The 19973-nt window shown below is 40.8% G+C and overlaps 5 protein-coding genes across 8 annotated transcripts in view; 4 read left to right on the top strand and 1 right to left on the bottom strand.

Moving 5' to 3' along the window:
* atp8b1 (ATPase phospholipid transporting 8B1) overlaps nt 1–1088 on the bottom strand; it is a 50822-nt gene extending 49734 nt beyond the window's left edge. For all 3 annotated transcript variants that reach the window (XM_074616969.1, XM_074616970.1, XM_074616971.1), the window contains exon 1: nt 699–1088. The gene's annotated coding sequence lies outside the window, so the exon portion shown is untranslated. The remainder of the gene's footprint in view (nt 1–698) is intronic.
* A 2155-nt stretch (nt 1089–3243) lies between these two features.
* Nucleotides 3244–13338, top strand: txnl1 (thioredoxin-like 1). Of its 2 annotated transcripts, none has more exons than XM_074617585.1 (8): nt 3244–3507; nt 5703–5799; nt 6194–6367; nt 6600–6722; nt 7484–7553; nt 7734–7906; nt 9094–9198; nt 13049–13338. In XM_074617585.1, exons 1-8 carry the CDS (start codon nt 3410–3412, stop codon nt 13076–13078), a joined length of 870 nt encoding a protein of 289 aa, XP_074473686.1. In that variant the 5' UTR covers nt 3244–3409; the 3' UTR covers nt 13079–13338. The 2 variants fall into 2 exon arrangements, with proteins under 2 accessions (XP_074473686.1, XP_074473685.1); XM_074617584.1 differs by lacking the exon at nt 13049–13338 and adding an exon at nt 9301–9571 and having other exon boundaries at nt 3245–3507.
* Nucleotides 9937–12365, top strand: LOC141757231 (tripartite motif-containing protein 16-like). The gene has a single exon (XM_074617581.1). It carries the CDS (start codon nt 10304–10306, stop codon nt 11942–11944), a length of 1641 nt encoding a protein of 546 aa, XP_074473682.1. The 5' UTR covers nt 9937–10303; the 3' UTR covers nt 11945–12365.
* Nucleotides 13339–13771: 433 nt separating the features above from the next.
* LOC141757232 (tripartite motif-containing protein 16-like) lies at nt 13772–16901 on the top strand. Its single transcript, XM_074617582.1, has 2 exons — nt 13772–16486; nt 16589–16901. Exon 1 carries the CDS (start codon nt 14044–14046, stop codon nt 15466–15468), a length of 1425 nt encoding a protein of 474 aa, XP_074473683.1. The 5' UTR covers nt 13772–14043; the 3' UTR covers nt 15469–16486; nt 16589–16901.
* Nucleotides 16902–17250: 349 nt separating this feature from the next.
* Nucleotides 17251–19608, top strand: LOC141757625 (tripartite motif-containing protein 16-like). The gene has a single exon (XM_074618220.1). The coding sequence runs from the start codon at nt 17637–17639 to the stop codon at nt 19278–19280; it is 1644 nt and encodes a 547-aa protein (XP_074474321.1). The 5' UTR covers nt 17251–17636; the 3' UTR covers nt 19281–19608.
* Nucleotides 19609–19973: the final 365 nt, after the last annotated feature.

Here is a 19973-nt window from a genome sequence, read left to right as displayed (position 1 = left end):
ACAATCATGCAATTAAATATTCTATCCGATTGACAGCCCTACTTGAAGCAGTCGTACGTGACATTTGTCCAACTGGCATTTAAAAATAAGTAAATCAGGAACTGCCTGATCAAAGAATACATAAAAAGATTATGAATATGAACAGATATTCAATACCAACCATTGGTACTTGACACTTTTCCTCACTCAGACACATTAATTGAAGGTGTATGGTGGGGAAATGGGGAGGAGAAAGACATCATTAATAGTTCAATTGATAATAGAAGATGAATTTGTCAATGTATTTATTTATGTATAAAACTAATGCAGTCTAATAGGCTACAACACAACACTCCTGATACAGTCCAGTTTCAATCACTTTGGAGGATGTAGCCTACTGCTGTAGAAAGAGAGTCTATACCCTCATTGAACTATAGGGATAGATTAAATACAAGACATTATTACAAAATAGAAAACTACTTTGGAAACACAGCTAGAGCCCAGGCACTAAGGATGTTAAAATGACCAACTTGAACTACAACACAAGGTATAAAGTGAACGTTTTGAGCCCATATAGCACCCAAAAACTATATATAGCAAAGAGAGGAAAGGTGAGTCGAGCAGCCCAGGTGAATCCCTCACCTGCTCTCTGTGGATTTTAAACACTATTAAGTCTAAAAAATACACTCAGGTACATTTATACATCTATCTTGACTTACTTGGTGTCCTTCGCAGAATGATATAAAAAGGTGAATCCTGTTTTTCAGTCGGTGTCCAGGGCGTTTTGTTACCGCACCATGTTTTCCTCCTCTTCTTCCTGCTTGTAGAGAGCTGCTCCTGCTGCAGCTCAGCTCGTCTCAGCTCCCCGCCCTTCTTCCTGCTGCTGCCCGCCTCACCTGGGCTGCTCGGCTCTGCCACGCACCTGCACCAACCTGCCGGACCGGTCCGACACGTCCAACAGCAGTTAAAACAACAACAATAAATAGCTGGTTTAAAAACAACGCGTGGCATTCAGGGAATTGGAGGAGGAGGAAGCTGTAGCTGCTGCTGGAGGAAGACAGGAGCTCTGGTCACGTGACGCACAGGTAAAGGTGTGTAATTGAATGCTTAATTAAACCAGGTGGTCAATTACAGGGGGATGCTGCTTGGCCTGCTGCTGCTGCTGTCAGAAATAGAAATGTCCCTTTGGATGTGTTTTTTTACTTCTACTTGTGACTTTTTTAAAATTTGAGTTTAGGAGTGACATAAAGCGGTTAAGAACCGAGGGAAAAAAGTGTCTTCCAATTTAATTTTTTTTTTTTGGTGATTTCCTTAATATTTATAAGGTTTAAAGAAAATCTTACAATTTAAACTTTTTTTATTTTTTTTTATTATTTTTTTTTTAACAGCATGTCCACTGTAGTGGACCACAGGACCATTTTAATATTAAAGGGACTGTTTGTAAAAATCAGAAATTGGTTGTTAACAGCGACACCTGTGGCCGTTAAGTCAACGAAAGTCAGCGTCCTGTTGCTCGCGCTCGCCCGTGTGCACCTGCTACCTGAATGTGAGCGAGCATCCGTCAAAACAGTGAGGCGACACATGTCAGCTAAAACCACAATATCACTCTATTTCACCTGCTTGGCAGTAATGTTAGCTGACCAGACGAAGGTCTCTCCATGAATTAATGCTGATTCTAGTGTTGGCTTTTCCTGCCTCAGCCTCCCGACCGCGGCCGGAGGGAACAGGGGAGACACCGGCACCTGGTCGGAGACGATAACGTTTCTCGCTGCGAAGCCCCGTCACTTCACAAGACATGGGAAACCTCTGTTGGTCTGGAGGAGCTGCAGCATTTATTTCTGCACAAACGTCCATTACACATTCACTAGATATTCTCAGAGCTAAACTAACTCTCCTGCAGTGTGTAGTGTGCGCGTATGCACGTGAGGTGGAGCGAGCTGTGAGTGAAGGTAAGCAGGCAGAGGAGCAGAGGAGCAGAGGAGCAGAGTACAGCAGAGACTCCGGCCCTGGAGACCAAAGGTCTCCCCCGCGTCCTCTGACCGCGGCCAACACTGTTTAACAGACGGGCTTCACTAGATATAACTTTGCGGTTTTGGTGCTTCCGTATAGTTTGTGTTGGAGTCTGAGTCTGAAAAGCGAAGCCACATGGGAGCGCGCATGGGACACCGACCCGGATTGATTTATACGAGTAAGAGGTTACAAACAGTCCCTTTTAAAAGACAGCCGAATTTAGAAGATACAACAAATTTACAGATTATGGCTTCGCGAGAATTAAAATTAATTAATTTTCTTCTTTATCCTGTGGAGGGCAGTAACACGCCTAGAAGCGTCTAAACTGCGAAAAATATCACAGAAGAAGAAGAGAAAGCCCTTTCCGGTCTATTGTCCAATCAGGATTCACATCCGTGCTTGTTGTAGTGGTGTGATTCAGAAAACAAGCTAGTGAGCTAATCTACCTAACAAGAAAGCTAGAAACACTTCATATTTATTCGTTTTACTGTCATAAACATCACCCGGATAACCAGCTCACAATACAACAAATACAGGAAAAAGATCTGAAATTCCGAGAAAAAAGTCATAACTTTACGAGAAAAAAAGTCGTAATATTGCGAGAATAAAGTCGTAACTTTACTAAAATAAGGTCATAACTTTACGAGAATAAAGTCATGACTTTATGAGAAAAAGAGTCAAAATATTACGAGAATGAAGTTATAACTTTATGAGAAATAAAGTCATAACTTTACGAGAAAAAAAGTCATGACTTTATGAGAAAAAGAGTCAAAATATTACGAGAATGAAGTTATAACTTTATGAGAAATAAAGTCATAACTTTACGAGAAAAAAAGTCATATTACAAGAATAAAGTCGTAACTTTGCGTGAAAGAAATTCTTAATATAGCGAGAATAAAGTCATAACTTAACAAGAAATAAAGTCGTAATATTGCGAGAATAAAGTCATAACTTTACGAGAAATAAAGTCGTAATATTGCGAGAATAAAATCATAACTTTACAACTTTTTTCTCTTAACCTTATGACTTTATTATCAGAATATCACGACTTTTATTCTCATACCTATGACTTTACTTTCGTTTTTACCGTATTTTTTATATTATTTTACCGTAGACCTACAACAATGATAAATAAAAATGAAAATGAAATGAAAATGAATGAAAACATTTTTTTAAACCCACAGGGAGCCACTGGAGAGGGGCTCTTTATCCTATAGAGGGCAGTAACGCATCTACAAGCGTCTAAACTGCCGGTGTATTGTCCAATCAGGATTCACATCCGGCTTCACAGCTCACTTGTGCTTGTTGTAGTGGTGTGATTCAGAAAGCAAGCTAGTGAGCTAATCTACCTAACAAGAAAGCTAGACACACTTCATATTTATTAGTTTTTACTGTCCCACATACAGCCACAGACTCCACCATGGTCGGTGTTAAAGTGATCGGGAGCGACCCGGACTTCCAGCCGGAGCTAGCGGCCGCCGGCTCCAGGCTCGCCGTGGTGAAGTTCACAATGGCTGGGTAAGAGTAGCAGGCCGAGCGGCTCAGCAGAGAGCTCTGCAGTCAGTCTCTGCTTTCAGCATAACACTAGAAAACACCCTGAAGAGCTCCTGGTTTAACTGTTTATTATATTATAGGTGTAGCTTTCATTGAGAGGAAAGCATGCTGTCATTACCAGGCGTTAGTCAGCTAACTAGCTCTGTTGCTTACAATGACATAGCAGTATTTACAGTAACTTGGCTGCTGAGGGGAGGTCAGATTTAATGATGAAAAGCTGATATATTGTACTCCTTGTTACTTGTTGTTGTTGTTAGTTAGCTATGTCTTTACACTTTGATTGTACTTAGCTAATAGTAACGTTAAAAAGGCTTTGATATTAGTCTGTACTAGGAGTGTTAAGTTGGATGAAAAGACAGCAAATCAATGACATAGCAGTATTTACAGTAACTTGGCTGCTGAGGTGATGGTCAGATTTTATGATGAAAAACAGCAACATTACCACCAATATACATGTAACCAAGCTGATGTGTTTTACTTCTTGTTACTAATATGATGTTATGTATGTTATGTGATGTATGTTACTAATATAAAGGCTTTGATATTAGTCTGTAGGAGTGTTAAGTTGGATGAAAAGACAGCAAATCAATGACAGTTTAGATAATAGACTTGTTTAAAATGTATGTGAGACCTGAAAGTCATAACTTTACAAGAAAAAAAGTCATATTACGAAAAATAAAGCAATAATATTACAAGAATAAAGTCATAACTTTATGAGAAAAAAGGTCATATCGCGAGAATAAAGTCATATTACGAGAAATAAAGTAATATTACGAGAACAAAAGTCATATTGCGAGAATAAAGTCATAATATTACGAGAAATAAAGTCATATTACGAGAAATAAAGTCATAACTTCACGAGAAATAAAGTAATAATATTACGAGAATAAAGTCATATTACGAGAAATAAAGTAATAATATTACGAGAAATAAAGTCATATTACGAGAACAAAAGTCATATTGCGAGAATAAAGTCATATTACGAGAAATAAAGTCATAATATTACGAGAATAAAAGTCATATTGCGAGAATAAAGTAATAATATTGCGAGAATAAAGTCATAATATTGCGAGAAATAAAGTCATATTACGAGAACAAAAGTCATATTGCGAGAATAAAGTCATATTACGAGAAATAAAGTCATATTACGAGAAATAAAGTAATAATATTACGAGAAATAAAGTCATATTACGAGAACAAAAGTCATATTGCGAGAATAAAGTCATATTACGAGAAATAAAGTCATAATATTACGAGAAATAAAGTCATAACTTCACGAGAAATAAAGTAATAATATTACGAGAATAAAAGTCATATTGCGAGAATAAAGTCATAATATTACGAGAAATAAAGTCATATTACGAGAACAAAAGTCATATTGCGAGAATAAAGTCATATTACGAGAAATAAAGTCATATTACGAGAAATAAAGTAATAATATTACGAGAATAAAAGTCATAATATTGCAAGAATAAAGTAATAATATTGCGAGAATAAAGTCATAACTTTACGAGAAATAAAGTCATATTACTAGAATAAAGTCATAACTCGGCTAAGCAGGGCTCTGCTCGCTTCAGTCTCTCCTTTCAGCATAACACTGGAAAACACCCTGAGGAGCTCCTTGTTTAACTGTTTATTATCTTATAGGTGTAGCTTTCATTGATAGGAAAGCATGCTTTCATTAGCAGGCGTTAGTTAACTAGCTCTGTTGCTTACAATGACATAGCAGTATTTACAGTAACTTGGCTGCTGAGGGGAGGTCAGATTTAATGATGAAAAGCTGATATATTGTACTCCTTGTTACTTGTTGTTGTTTGTTAGTTAGCTATGTCTTTACACTTTGATTGTACTTAGCTAATAGTAACTTTAAAAAGGCTTTGATATTAGTCTGTAGGAGTGTTGAGTTGGATGAAAAGACAGCAAATCAATGACAGTTTCGATAATACACTTGTTAAAAATGTATGTGAGACCTATACTGTTCAACTTTAACAGCTTCTAAAATGTGAAGTTTTGCTGGTTTTGATTTGATAAAATAACTGAAACAGTTCATTGATTATTGTCATTAATGTTAATTGACCTGTTGACTAACTGGCTAATCGTTTCAGCACTACTTGAGAGACCAGAGCAGATCACTAACACCCTCTCCTCTTCCTCTTCAGGTGTCGGCCCTGTGTCAGAATAACTCCAGCGTTCAACATGTTGAGTAACAAGTACCCACAGGTCGTCTTCCTGGAAGTAGATGTCCATGTCTGTCAGGTAAGTCTGATCTGCCGCATCCACCACAATGGTTTTCATCCAGCAGACTTATCCTTCAATTTGAAATTATACACAAAGTCTCTACTTCACCAAGGTGTTACCAGTCATTTGGCATTCAAATTTAAACTCTAGGTTGGCTGCTGAAACCGTGAACGTGACTGGCAAAGTCGCCATTTGTGAAAAAACGTGGACCAAAAACATTAATTTCCCGTCTTTCCGGGTGTTGCAGACTCAAGAGTCGAAGCAACAGAAAGCGATCTCCATGCTGGAACAGAAATGTCAAATCGACACAAGTCACCAGAGAGATCCGGCACGGTGTTAAACCAACGGTCAGTTTAGACATGGTTTTGATGACGCGAGGTGAAGTTTACAAAACCATTTCTCTTTCTCTCAGGCAACAGCGGCAGCCAACAACATCTCAGCCACACCGACGTTCTTGTTCTTCAGGAACCGGGTTCGGGTGGACCAGTATCAGGGGGCAGACTCTGCGGGTCTGGAGGAGAAGATCAAACAACACACAGAGAACGACCCCGGAAACAGCGAGGACTCGGACATTCCAAAGGGATACGTGAGTTGACAATGTTACTGACACCTCTCTGCTGAAGGATTCTGGTTGTATGTACGACACAGTATGTGTCGTGAAGTTGGAAACAGAAGAAAATAATAAAGTACTTGTGTGAACCGGAGAGAATGTGAATCAACCAGTTGCCTCAAAAGGACATGTGTATAAATATCAGTGCTGAATAAATGCAGGAATAGACCCAGAAGTTGATTTTGTCTTGCTTCGGTTTGTTTTTCAGATGGACCTCATGCCTTTTGTCAGCAAAGCCGGCTGCGAGTGCCTCAACGAGAGCGACGACTGTGGCTTCGATAACTGCTTAATCAAAGACTCCACCTACATGGAGTCCGACTGTGATGAGCAGGTACGAGCCGGTAACTCTAATAACCCACCCCTGGCACAAATGTGTGATTTTGCAATCACAAGAATGAAGGACAGTTCAGTCAGTTTATTTATTATTTGAAGGGCTGTCAATCGATTTCAAATATTTAATCGCTATTAATCCCATGATTGTCCATAGTTAATCGCCGGTACCTTAAAGGGAGATTTGTCAAGTGTTGAGTTGGCAAATATGTTTGCTTTAAGCAAATGTATGTATATATTTATTATTGGAAATCAATTAACAACACAAAACAATGACTAATATTGTCCAGAAACCCTCACAGGTACTGCATTTAGCATATAAAAATATACTCTAATCATAACATGGCAAACTGCAGCCCAACATGCAACAACAGCTGTCAGTGTGTCAGTGTGCTGACTTGACTATGACTTGCCCCAAACTGCATGTGATTATCATAAAGTGGGCATGTCTGTAAAGGGGAGACTCGTGGGTACCCAGAGAACCCATTTACATTCACACATCTGGAGGTCAGAGGTCAAGGGGACCCCTTTGAAAATGCCCATGACAGTCAGCAGGAAGCTAGTTAGACAGATGTGCTAACGATCGCGTCTTGGGTAGATAAACACATTATTTAATAAATCCTTTACACTGTTGTTCTTGTGTGTTTGATTTTCAAAAGGTTTAAAAAAAAGAATGATTTGTACTTTCTCAGTTTAGCTGTCTGATAAATTAAATTTAATGGTAATTAGTCTAATATGTTGCTGTTCTTGAATCTTGTCTAGTTGCTGATAACTATCGCTTTCAACCAGCCTGTGAAGCTCTACTCTATGAAGCTACTGTCCTCAGACTTTGGTGAGCTTTTTTTTTTATGTTGCTCTATATTTAATGACTTCATTAATATGAATCTCTCATCTGGAGGTACTGCAATGAAAAAAATGTTCAGCTCCCCGATAACTAACATCCCCTCCCTTTCTCCGTCCTCCCCTCCCTCCCTCCTTCCTTCCTCCCTTCTCTCGTCCTTCCCCACGTCAGCCCAAGCCCCTAAGGTGGTGAAGGTGTTCATCAACCTCCCTCGGTCGATGGGCTTCGACGACGCCGAGCGGAGCGAAGCCACTCAGGCTCTGGAGCTGTCAGAGGAAGACTACAAAGACGACGGTCTGATTCCACTGCGCTACGTCAAGTTTCAGAATGTACAGAGTGTTACGGTAAGGACCAGAATACCAACATTACTGCTGAAACATAGCCATGGTTGGGCTTGAGACAAAATGTCATGTTAAATGTTTGGTAATGTATTTCATAGGACTGTCAATCGATTAAAACCCCTTTGAAAATGGCCATGCCAGTTTTTCCTCGCCAAAATTTTGCATAAGTTTGGAGCAAAATTGCGTTCATGTGTTAAAGACATTAGTGGCATTAAAACAAATTTTTGTTAAAGCATTATTATTGTGTTGCTATGGAAATGAGGCTATGATTGAGGGGAAAAAAACGCATTTGGAATTGTTTGTTATATGCACGATTAATCGGTTGATTGATCGTTAGTGTTACCAATGATCGATTAAGGAAAGTGCTTAAAATTTGCATCCCTAATGTAAGCCATATTTGAATCCATTATTATTATTTTCACAGGAATAGTTTCTCATTTGATGAGTGTGAATAATCAACCAGTGGGCAGGATACCGGGGCTCATATTTATCAAACGGTTCCGAGTAGGAAATCTGTCCAAAAGTTCTGAGTCCTACTTTTAGAACTAGGAGTAAAAGTGTTTTATCAACTTTCTTAACTCAGGAAAGATCTGATATTTAGCAGAGCCCCAGATGTGTCCTAACATGTTAGGAGATGGTGTACCTGTAGAGATATGTATTGTTGAGAATGAGCTTATGAAAAAAGATTTGTATGGTTTTTATTTCTGAGAATGGCCAGATGCATTATGTTTTCTGGTTTTGTCCTGGGGGGAATTTCTTCAAATTTGGCGCAAACATCCACTTGTACTCAAGGATGAAGTGATTCGATTTTGAGAGTCAGAGGTCACTGTGACCTCACAAAAACACGTTTTTGACCATAACTCAAGAATTCATATGCTAATCATGACAATTTCACACAAATGTCTAACATGATAAAATGATGAAGTGATGCCATTTTTGGGACAGACGTGGCTGCAAACTGCAACTTCACTGGTTGGCAGAGGCGTACAACCACCAGGTGGTTATTCTACTTCATCCTAAGATAACTTTCAGCGTGAGGAATTCTGGCAGGCTTGATTAAACAGGCCCTGATCAGTCTACCTATAATAACATGGTTCTATCTGAGCCATCTAGTGGTTAAAACTCCCAGGTTTAACTGGTTTAGTGTGTTTCATGATGGTATTTGTCCCTTTGTTTTTTTTCCTCACCAGTTGTTTGTCAAGTCAAACCAAGGAGACGAGGAGACGACAAAAATCAACTACCTGACATTCATAGGCACTCCGGTACAGGCCACCAACATGAGCGACTTCAAGAGGGTATGGACCAGTTACAGCAGCCTGGATTCATCTATGTTCAGGTTTCTTTGTGAGTGTGTGTGTTGTGCTCACGGAGGTTCATTTTATTCTGTTGCCATGTAGGTTGTGGGAAAGAAAGGAGAGAGTCACTGAGCAGGAGAACCAATGGGAGGATGAGAAGAAAAAGAAGAAGAAGAGGAGGCTGCAGATACACCCAAGGACTTTCCCTCTGCCAAAGCTGCCCCACACACACACACACACACACACACAGTCTCCAGCTGACCTCCTCAAATTCTGGATGAATTCTCCGTCTGTGGAGACTCAGTCTATAAATCGTTTGTATTCTAATTCTGATGAAAATCACTGTAAATAAAACACAATCCTTTTTCAAAGGCATGTGCGTTGTGTCTGCTTTCTGTGGGAACTACTGTAGGAGGAGGAGGAGTGGTAACAGTAGCAGTGGATGTGGCACTGTAACAGTTCTAGTATTACAATACATGCAGTAGTATATGGAAATCTGCAATAATATAAGCAATAAGAGCAGCTTGTTAGTTTATTTATAAGCACATTATGTGCTGTATCTGCATTTTGTTTTCGGCATCCTGGACAGCACTTACAATTTCTTGGGTGATGACAATTTTCCCACCAGAAGCTGGAAATGTATGTGCGTTTGTGAGCACACGACTGGATAAATGAGACTTGGATTATAATGCACGAGTTATAACATTATATTTTCTACACTGTTCAAATTGATAAAATAATTGTGAGTTGGACAGATGTGTTGGAATTGTGATTATTTAGATCATGAACAGTGTCTCCTGCACTGCAGGCTGATATCACTGTTTCTGACTCTGGACTGAATCAAATTTCTTCTTCCTGCTCTCAAACAAAGCCAGTCCCCTTCAGTCCACGTGTTCCCTGATTCCTGCCTCCTACACTGATATGCCAGTTTACAGACGGGTGTAACCATCATGCTATGAAGTACAAGAGCTGACAAACCTTATTCAATGCAGATCAGTGAGTGAACATTGACAAAGGAGCTCAGTCTTGATTTGGATCAGATCCCAGCATCTTTCTTGTATGAGGAAGTGAAACTATTTGTTATTCACTGTCTCTGAGAGGTGAAATGGCGCAGCGAGGAATTCAGACGGATCAGGAAAAACTCTGCTGTTCGATCTGTTTGGATCTACTGAAGGATCCGGTGACTGTTTCCTGTGGTCACAGCTACTGTATGAGCTGTATTAGAAGCCACTGGGATGAAGAGGATCAGAAAGAAATCTACAGCTGTCCTCAGTGCAGACAGACCTTTGGACCGAGGCCTGCTCTGGTGAGAAGCACCATGTTGGCAGATTTAGTGGAGGAACTGAAGAAGACAGGACTCCAAGCTGCTCCAGCTGATCACTGCTATGCCGGACCTGGAGATGTGGCCTGTGATTTCTGCACTGGGAGGAAGCTGAAAGCTCTCAAGTCCTGTCTGCAGTGTCTGGTCTCTTACTGTGAGCAGCACCTCCAGCCTCACTATGAATCCCCCGGCTTTGAAAAACACAAGCTGGTCGACGCCTCCAAGAAGCTTCAGGAGAACGTCTGCACTCGTCACAATGAGGTGATGAAGAATTTCTGCCGTACTGATCAGCAGTGTATCTGTATTCTCTGCTCCATGGATGAACATAAAGGCCACGACACAGTTTCAGCTGCAGCAGAAATGACTGAGAGGCAGAAAGAGCTCGGGGCGAGTCGACAAAACATCCAGCAGAGAATCCAGAACAGAGAGAAAGATGTGAAGGTGCTCCAGCAGGAGGTGTATGCTATCAATCACTCTGCTGATAAAGCAGTGGAGGACAGCGAGAAGATCTTCACAGATGTGAAGCAGCAGATCAGATCTCGTCAGAAAGCTGAAGCGACTCACGTCAACGAGCTTCAGGATAAGCTGCAGAAGGAGATCGCCGAGCTGAGGAGGAAAGACGCTGGGCTGGAGCAGCTGTCACACACAGAGGACCACACCCAGTTTCTACAGAACTACCCGATGCTGTCACGTCTTAGTGAAGCTACAGACTCACCCAGCATCAGTATCCGCCCTCTGAGGTACACTGAGGATGTGACTGCAGCTGTGTCAGAGGCCAAAGATAAACTACAGGACATTCTGAGTGAGGAATGGACCACGAGCTCACTGATAGGTACTGAAGATGTTTTAGTGCCACAACCAGAGCCCAAGACCAGAGATGAATTCCTCAAATATGCATGTCTAATCACACTGGATCCAAGAACAAAACACAGATATGTGATACTTGAGAGTAGCCTAAAGGCAAAATACTGTAATACTACAGGTTCCACGTTTTGTCACCCAGACAGTTTCACTGACTGGTCTCAGGTTTTGTGTAGACAAAGTCTGACTGGACGTTGTTACTGGGAGGTGGAGTGGAAGGGGTGCTACATGTTTGTAGCAGTCGCATACAAGAATATTAACAGAGCAGGAAGAGAAAGTGCATTTGGAAACAATGTCAAGTCTTGGGCATTAGAGTGTTTCAACGATGGTTATGATTTCAGACATAACAACATCAGTACTCCCATCTCTGGTCCTCAGTCCTCCAGAGTAGGAGTGTATCTGGATCACAGTGCAGGTATTCTGTCTTTCTACAGCGTCTCTGAAACCATGACTCTCCTCCACAGAGTCCAGACCACATTCACTCAGCCACTCTATGCTGGATTTGGTTTGCATTATTATGGAGCCTCTGCTGAAATCTGTAACACTTTAAACACAAAAGACTGAAATCCAGAGAGACAAGACACCACACGACAACTCATTTAGAGTTTCTGTATGTGGCGCTCTGTCTCTTTTCAGCCATGATGGTTATCACTGCTCATGATGTTTTTGTTATTATTCTTTAAAGCAACATATTTGTATACTAAGTAACCAATTACAAAAAAAAGGAAACTTTAATGTGATTAATTGAAGATCTTAAAAAAAAGTAAAAAATAAATAATCTGTAAATTGTTTGAGGGATAATGTTAAAATAATTTTAAAAAATACTATTTTGGGACATTTCTTGTTTTAAATCTGCGCAGTGAAACAAACACGTTTTTTTCCACTGTAAATCAGTTATGGATTGTAGGAGACCTCTTATATTTGAAGGAAATGGGAGCGGTGTGGGATTTAAAAATCATATTTGGCAATAAATAACCGAACAGAATAAATACAGTTTACCCAATTGATGTCATCATATAGACTTCTTTTATCTTTTTTGTGTGTATTATTTATGTATATATGTACATGTGTGTATGTATATGTGTATGTGTGTATATATGTATATTTTTCTTCTTCTTTTCTTCAGTTATCCATTTACTCTTTGTTTTTATCTTACTCTTCTGTTCTGTATGTACCACTGGGTGTATAAAATACAAGAAAACAAATTACAAATATACTGTTGCAAATACTGCATATATTGTGGATGTATAATTCATGAGTAATTTGCAATAAAAGTATTATCAAAAATAAAGACTTCTCTGAGCAGATATGTCCCTGTTGTAAAACGTGGTGTGATTATTGAGCCTCTAACCTGTTTTATGGTCTGTATAGTTCTTCTGTTGATCTATGTTTGTATTCCTTCTGTATTATTTCCAGTTCTCTCTGTTCTCCTGCATGGGCCTTTATGGAGTGGCACAATAAGTTTTCTCATTATCTCAGCATTTTAATAAATGTGTTAACGTGTTATTATTGCGTTAACTTTGACGGCCTCCAGTACAGGCCACCAACATGAGAGACTTCAAGAGGGTATGGACCAGTTACAGCAGCCTGGATTCATCTATGTTCAGGTTTGTTTGTGAGTGTGTGTGTTGTGCTCACGGAGGTTCATTTTATTCAGTCGCCATGTAGGTTGTGGGAAAGAAAGGAGAGAGTCACTGAGCAGGAGAACCAAGGGGAGGATGAGGAGAAGAGGAAGAGGAGGCTGCAGATACACTCAAGGACTTTCCCTCTGCCAAAGCTGCCCCACACACACACACACACACACACACACACACACACACACACACACACACACAGTCTCCAGCTGACCTCCTCAAGTTCTGGATGAATTCTCCGTCTGTGGAGACTCAGTCTATAAATCGTTTGTATTGTAATTCTGATGAAAATCACTGTAAATAAAACACAATCCTTTTTTCAAAGGCATGTGCGTTGTGTCTGCTTTCTGTGGGAACTACTGTAGGAGGAGGAGGAGTGGTAACAGTAGCAGTGGATGTGGCACTGGCAACAGTTCTAGTATTACAATACATGCAGTAGCATATGTACATCTGTAATAATATAAGCAATAAGAGCAGATTATTAGTTTATTTATAAGCACATTACGTGCTGTATCTGCATTTTGTTTTCGGCATCCTGGACAGCACTTACAATTTCTTGGGTGCTGACAATTTTCCCACCAGAAGCTGGAAATGTATGTGCGTTTGTGAGCACACGACTGGATAAATGACACTCCTCTTCCTGGAATGGATCAAATTTCTTCTTCCTGCTCTCAAACGAAGCCAGTTCCCTTCAGTCCACGTGGTCCCTGCTTCCTGCCCCCTCCACTGATCTGCCAGTTTACAGATGGGCGTAACCATCATGCTGTGAAGTGCAAGAGCTGACCAGCCGTATTCAGTGCAGATTGATTGCAACTCAGTTTTGGTTTGGATCAGTTCCCAGCGTCTTTCTTGTATGAGGAAGTGAATCTGTTTGTCATTCGCTGTCTCTGAGAGGTGAAATGGCGCAGTGAGGAATTCAGACGGACAAGGAAAAACTCTGCTGTTCGATCTGTTTGGATCTACTGAAGGATCCGGTGACTGTTCCCTGTGGTCATAACTACTGTATGAGTTGTATTAAAAGCCACTGGGATGAAGAGGATCAGAAAGAAATCTACAGCTGTCCTCAGTGCAGACAGACCTTTGGAGGAACTGAAGAAGACAAGACTCCAAGCTGCTCCAGCTGATCACTGCTATGCCGGACCTGGAGATGTGGCCTGTGATTTCTGCACTGGGAGAAAGCTGAAAGCTCTCAAGTCCTGTCTGCAGTGTCTGGTCTCTTACTGTGAGCAGCACCTCCAGCCTCACTATGAAGTTGTTCCATTTAAGAAACACAAGCTGGTCGACCCCTCCAAGAAGCTTCAGGAGAACGTCTGCACTCGTCACAATGAGGTGATGAAGATTTTCTGCCGTACTGATCAGCAGTGTATCTGTATTCTCTGCTCCATGGATGAACATAAAGGCCACGACACAGTTTCAGCTGCAGCAGAAATGACTGAGAGGCAGAAAGAGCTCGGGGCGAGTCGACAAAAGATCCAGCAGAGAATCCAGAACAGAGAGAAAGATGTGAAGGTGCTCCAGCAGGAGGTGAAGACTATCAACCGCTCTGCTGATAAAGCAGTGAAGAACAGTGAGAAGATCTTCACAGATGTTAAGCAGCAGATCAGATCTCGTCAGAAAGCTGAAGTGACTCACGTCAACGAGCTTCAGGAGAAGCTGCAGAAGGAGATCGTCGAACTGAGGAGGAAAGACGCTGGGCTGGAGCAGCTGTCACACACAGAGGACCACACCCAGTTTCTACAGAACTACCCCATGCTGTCACGTCTGAGTGAAGCTACAGACTCACCCAGCATCAGTATCCGCCCTCTGAGGTACACTGAGGATGTGACTGCAGATGTGTCAGAGGCCAAAGATAAACTACAGGACATTCTGAGTGAAGAATGGACCAAGAGCTCACTGACAGAGACTGAAGAGCCCACGACCAGAGATGAATTCCTCAAATATGCATGTCTAATCACACTGGATCCAAGAACAGCACACTATTTTGTGGTGGTTCAGTGTGGCCAAAAGGCAAGATACAATGATCAAAATTTCACATATCGTCACCCAGACAGATTCACTGATTGGTTTCAGGTTCTGTGTAGACAAAGTCTGACTGGACGTTGTTACTGGGAGGTGAAGAGGAACGGGTGCGACTTTTTTGTAGCAGTCGCATACAAGAATATTAGCAGAGCAGGAAGAGAAAGCGCATTTGGAAACAATGTCAAGTCCTGGGCATTAGAGTGTTTCAACGATGGTTATGAATTCAGACATAACAACATCAGTACTCCCATCTCTGGTCCTTTGTCCAAGAAAATAGGAGTGTATCTGGATCACAGTGCAGGTATTCTGTCCTTCTACAGCGTCTCTGAAACCATGACTCTCCTCCACAGAGTCCAGACCACATTCACTCAGCCACTATATGCTGGACTCACTTTATGTGGAGGCTCTGCTGAAATCTGTAGCACAGAAGGCTGAAATCCAGAGAGACAAGACACCACACACGACAACTTATTTAGAGTTTCTGTATGTGGCGCTCTGTCTCTTTTCAGCCATGGTGGTTATCACTGCTCATGATGACTATTGAGTTTTGATTTAATTTTTTTGTTATTATTCTTTAAAGCAACATATTTGTATAGTAAGTAACCAATTACAAAAACAAAAGAAACTTTAATGTGATAAATTGAAGATCTTAAAAAAAGTCAAAAAAATAAATAATGTGAAAATTGTGTGAGGGATAATGATAAAGTAAATAAATAAAATATTATTTTGGGATATTTCTGGTTATAAATCTATGCAGTGAAACAATAAACCTTTTTTTTTTACTATAAATTAGTTATGAATTGTGGGAGACCTCAGATATTTGAAGGAAATGGGAGCGGTGTGGGATTTAAAAAAATCATTTGTCAATAAATAACTGAACAGAATAAATACATGTTTTCCCAATTGATGTCATCATATAGACTTATTTTTTCTTTTTTGTGTATGGTTAATATATATATATGTATATGTGTATGTGTGTATATATGTATATTTTTCTTCTTCTTTTCTTCTCAGTTATCCATTTACTCTGTTCTATCTTACTCTTCTGTTCTGTATGTAGCACTGGGTGTATAAAATACAAGGAAAAAAATTACAAATATACTGTTGCAAATACTGCATATATTGTGAATGTATAATTCATGAGTAATTTCCAATAAAAGTATTATAAAAATATAGACTTCTCTGAGCAGATATGTCCCTGTTGTAACACATGTGGTGTGATTATTGAGCCTCTAACCTGTTGTGTGGTCTGTATAGTTCTTCTGTTGGATCTATGTTTGTATTCCTTCTGTATTATTTCCAGTCCTCTCTGTTCTCCTGCATGGGCCTTTATGGAGTGGCACAATACGTTTTCTCATTATCTCAGCATTTTAATAAATGTGTTAACGTGTTATTATTGCGTTAACTTTGACGGCCTCCGGTACAGGCCACCAACATGAGCGACTTCAAGAGGGTATGGACCAGTTACAGCAGCCTGGATTCATCTATGTTCAGGTTTGTTTGTGAGTGTGTGTGTTGTGCTCACGGAGGTTCATTTTATTCTGTCGCCATGTAGGTTGTGGGAAAGAAAGGAGAGAGTCACTGAGCAGGAGAACCAAGGGGAGGATGAGAAGAAGAGGAAGAGGAGGCTGCAGATACACTCAAGGACTTTCCCTCTGCCAAAGCTGCCCCACACACACACACACACACACACACACACACACACACACACACACACACACACACACACACACACACACACACAGTCTCCAGCTGACCTCCTCAAATTCTGGATGAATTCTCCGTCTGTGGAGACTCAGTCTATAAATCGTTTGTATTGTAATTCTGATGAAAATCACTGTAAATAAAACACAATCCTTTTTCAAAGGCATGTGCGTTGTGTCTGCTTTCTGTGGGAACTACTGTAGGAGGAGGAGGAGTAGTGGTAACAGTAGCAGTGGATGTGGCACTGTAACAGTTCTAGTATTACAATACATGCAGTAGCATATGGACATCTGCAATAATATAAGCAATAAGAGCAGATTATTAGTTTATTTATAAGGACATTACGTGCTGTTTCTGCATTTTGTTTTCAGCATCCTGGACAGCACTTACAATTTCTTGGGTGCTGACAATTTTCCCACCAGAAGCTGGAAATGTATGTGCGTTTGTGAGCACACGACTGGATAAATGAGACTTGGATTATACTGCACGAGTTATAACATTATATTTTCTACACTGTTCAAATTGATAAAATAATGGTGAGTTGGACAGATGTGTTGGAATTGTGATTATTTAGATCATGAACAGTGTCTCCTGCACCGCAGGCTGATATCACTGTTTCTGACTCTGGAATTAATCAAATTTCTTCTTCCTGCTCTCAAACAAAGCCAGTCCCATTCAGTCCACGTGTTCCCTGATTCCTGCCTCCTACACTGATATGCCAGTTTACAGATGGGTGTAACCATCATGCTATGAAGTACAAGAGCTGACGAGCCCTATTCAGTGCAGATCAGTGAGTGAACATTAAAAAGTTAGCTCAGTCTTGGTTTGGATCAGTTCCCAGCGTCTTTCTTGTATGAGGAAGTGAATCTGTTTGTTATTCACTGTCTCTGAGAGGTGAAATGGCGCAGCGAGGAATTCAGACGGACCAGGAAAAACTCTGCTGTTCGATCTGTTTGGATCTACTGAAGGATCCGGTGACTGTTTCCTGTGGTCACAGCTACTGTATGAGCTGTATTAGAAGCCACTGGGATGAAGAGGATCAGAAAGAAATCTACAGCTGTCCTCAGTGCAGACAGACCTTTGGACCGAGGCCTGCTCTGGTGAGAAACGCCATGTTGGCAGATTTAGTGGAGGAACTGAAGAAGACAGGACTCCAAGCTGCTCCTGATGATCACTGCTATGCTGGACCTGGAGATGTGGCCTGTGATTCCTGCACTGGGAGGAAGCTGAAAGCTCTCAAGTCCTGTCTGCAGTGTCTGGTCTCTTACTGTGAGCAGCACCTCCAGCCTCACTATGAATCCCCCGCCTTTGAAAAACACAAGCTGGTCGACGCCTCCAAGAAGCTTCAGGAGAACGTCTGCACTCGTCACAATGAAGTGATGAAGATTTTCTGCCGCACTGATCAGCAGTGTATCTGTTATCAATGCTCCATGGATGAACATAAAGGCCACGACACAGTTTCAGCTGCAGCAGAAATGACTGAGAGGCAGAAAGAGCTCGGGGCGAGTCGGCAAAAGATCCAGCAGAGAATCCAGAAGAGAGAGAAAGATGTGAAGGTGCTCCAGCAGGAGGTGGATGCTATCAATCACTCTGCTGATAAAGCAGTGGAGGACAGCGAGAAGATCTTCACAGATGCGAAGCAGCAGATCAGATCTCGTCAGAAAGCTGAAGCGACTCACGTCAACGAGCTTCAGGATAAGCTGCAGAAGGAGATTGCCGAGCTGAGGACGAAAGACACTGGGCTGGAGCAGCTGTCACACACAGAGGACCACACCCAGTTTCTACAGAACTACCCCATGCTGTCACGTCTGAGTGAAGCTACAGACTCACCCAGCATCAGTATCCGCCCTCTGAGGTACACTGAGGATGTGACTGCAGCTGTGTCAGAGGTCAAAGATAAACTACAGGACATTCTGAGTGAGGAATGGACCACGAGCTCACTGATAGGTACTGAAGATGTTTTAGTGCCACAACCAGAGCCCAAGACCAGAGATGAATTCCTCAAATATGCATGTCTAATCACACTGGATCCAAGAACAAAACACAGATATGTGATACTTGAGGGTAGCCTAATGGCAAGTCACAATAGTAATACAAGTTCCAAATATTGTCACCCAGACAGTTTCACTGACTGGTCTCAGGTTTTGTGTAGACAAAGTCTGACTGGACGTTGTTACTGGGAGGTGGAGTGGATTTTGTCCGACCTTTTTGTAGCAGTCGCACACAAGAATATTAGCAGAGCAGGAAGAGAAAGCGCATTTGGAAACAATGACAAGTCCTGGGCATTAGAGTGTTTCGACAATGGTTATTATGAATTCAGACATAACAACATCAGAACTACCATCTCTGGTCCTCAGTCCTACAAAGTAGGAGTGTATCTGGACCACAGTGCAGGTATTCTGTCTTTCTACAGCGTCTCTGAAACCATGACTCTCCTCTACAGAGTCCAGACCACATTCACTCAGCCACTCTGTCCTGGATTTGGTTTGCATGGTAATGGAGACTCTGTTGAAATCTGTAACACTTTAAACACAGAAGACTGAAATCCAGAGAGACAAGACACCACACGAACACTTACTTAGAGTTTCTGTATGTGGCGCTCTGTCTCTTTTCAGCCATGGTGGTTATCACTGCTCATGATGTTTTTGTTATTATTCTTTAAAGCAACCTATTTGTATACTAAGTAACCAATTGTAAAAAAGAAACTAACTTTAATGTAATAAATTGTGTGAGGGATAATGATAAAATAAAAAATATATATATTATTTTGGGACATTTCTTGTTTTAAATCTATGCAGGGAAACAATAAACATGTTTTTATTCAGTGTAAATTAGTTATGGATTGTGAGAGACCTCGGATATTTGAAGGAAATAGGAACCTTGTGAGATTTTAAAAATCAGATATTTGGCAATAAATAACCGAACAGAATAAATACAGTTTTCCCAATTGATGTCATCATATAGACTTCTTTTATCTTTTTTTGTGTGCATGTAATATGTATATATATGTATATGTGTATGCGTATGCATGTTTGCATGTGTATGCATATATGGGCTATGTGTATGTATATGGATGTATGTGTGAATACTTAATGTATGTATGTATATGTGTATGTGTGTATATATGCATGTTTTTCTTCTTTTCTTCAGTTATCCATTTACTCTTTGTTCTATCTCTTCTGTTCTGTATGTAGCACTGGGTGTATGAAAACATGCAAATATACTATTGCAAATGC

The sequence above is a fragment of the Sebastes fasciatus genome, chromosome 19 (genome assembly GCF_043250625.1).
Source record: "Sebastes fasciatus isolate fSebFas1 chromosome 19, fSebFas1.pri, whole genome shotgun sequence".
Lineage (NCBI taxonomy): Eukaryota > Metazoa > Chordata > Actinopteri > Perciformes > Sebastidae > Sebastes > Sebastes fasciatus.
This window is presented reverse-complemented; position numbering and strand designations above follow the sequence as displayed.

Coding starts and splice junctions, on each gene's coding strand:
- txnl1 (XM_074617585.1), top strand. CDS start 3,410: ATGGTCGGTGTTAAAGTGATCGGGAGCGACCCGGACTTCCAGCCGGAG. Junction 6,368..6,599: donor CGGACATTCCAAAGGGATAC/GTGAGTTGACAA, acceptor TTTGTTTTTCAG/ATGGACCTCATGCCTTTTGT. Junction 7,554..7,733: donor GCTACTGTCCTCAGACTTTG/GTGAGCTTTTTT, acceptor TCCCCACGTCAG/CCCAAGCCCCTAAGGTGGTG.
- LOC141757231 (XM_074617581.1), top strand. CDS start 10,304: ATGGCGCAGCGAGGAATTCAGACGGATCAGGAAAAACTCTGCTGTTCG.
- LOC141757232 (XM_074617582.1), top strand. CDS start 14,044: ATGAAGAGGATCAGAAAGAAATCTACAGCTGTCCTCAGTGCAGACAGA.
- LOC141757625 (XM_074618220.1), top strand. CDS start 17,637: ATGGCGCAGCGAGGAATTCAGACGGACCAGGAAAAACTCTGCTGTTCG.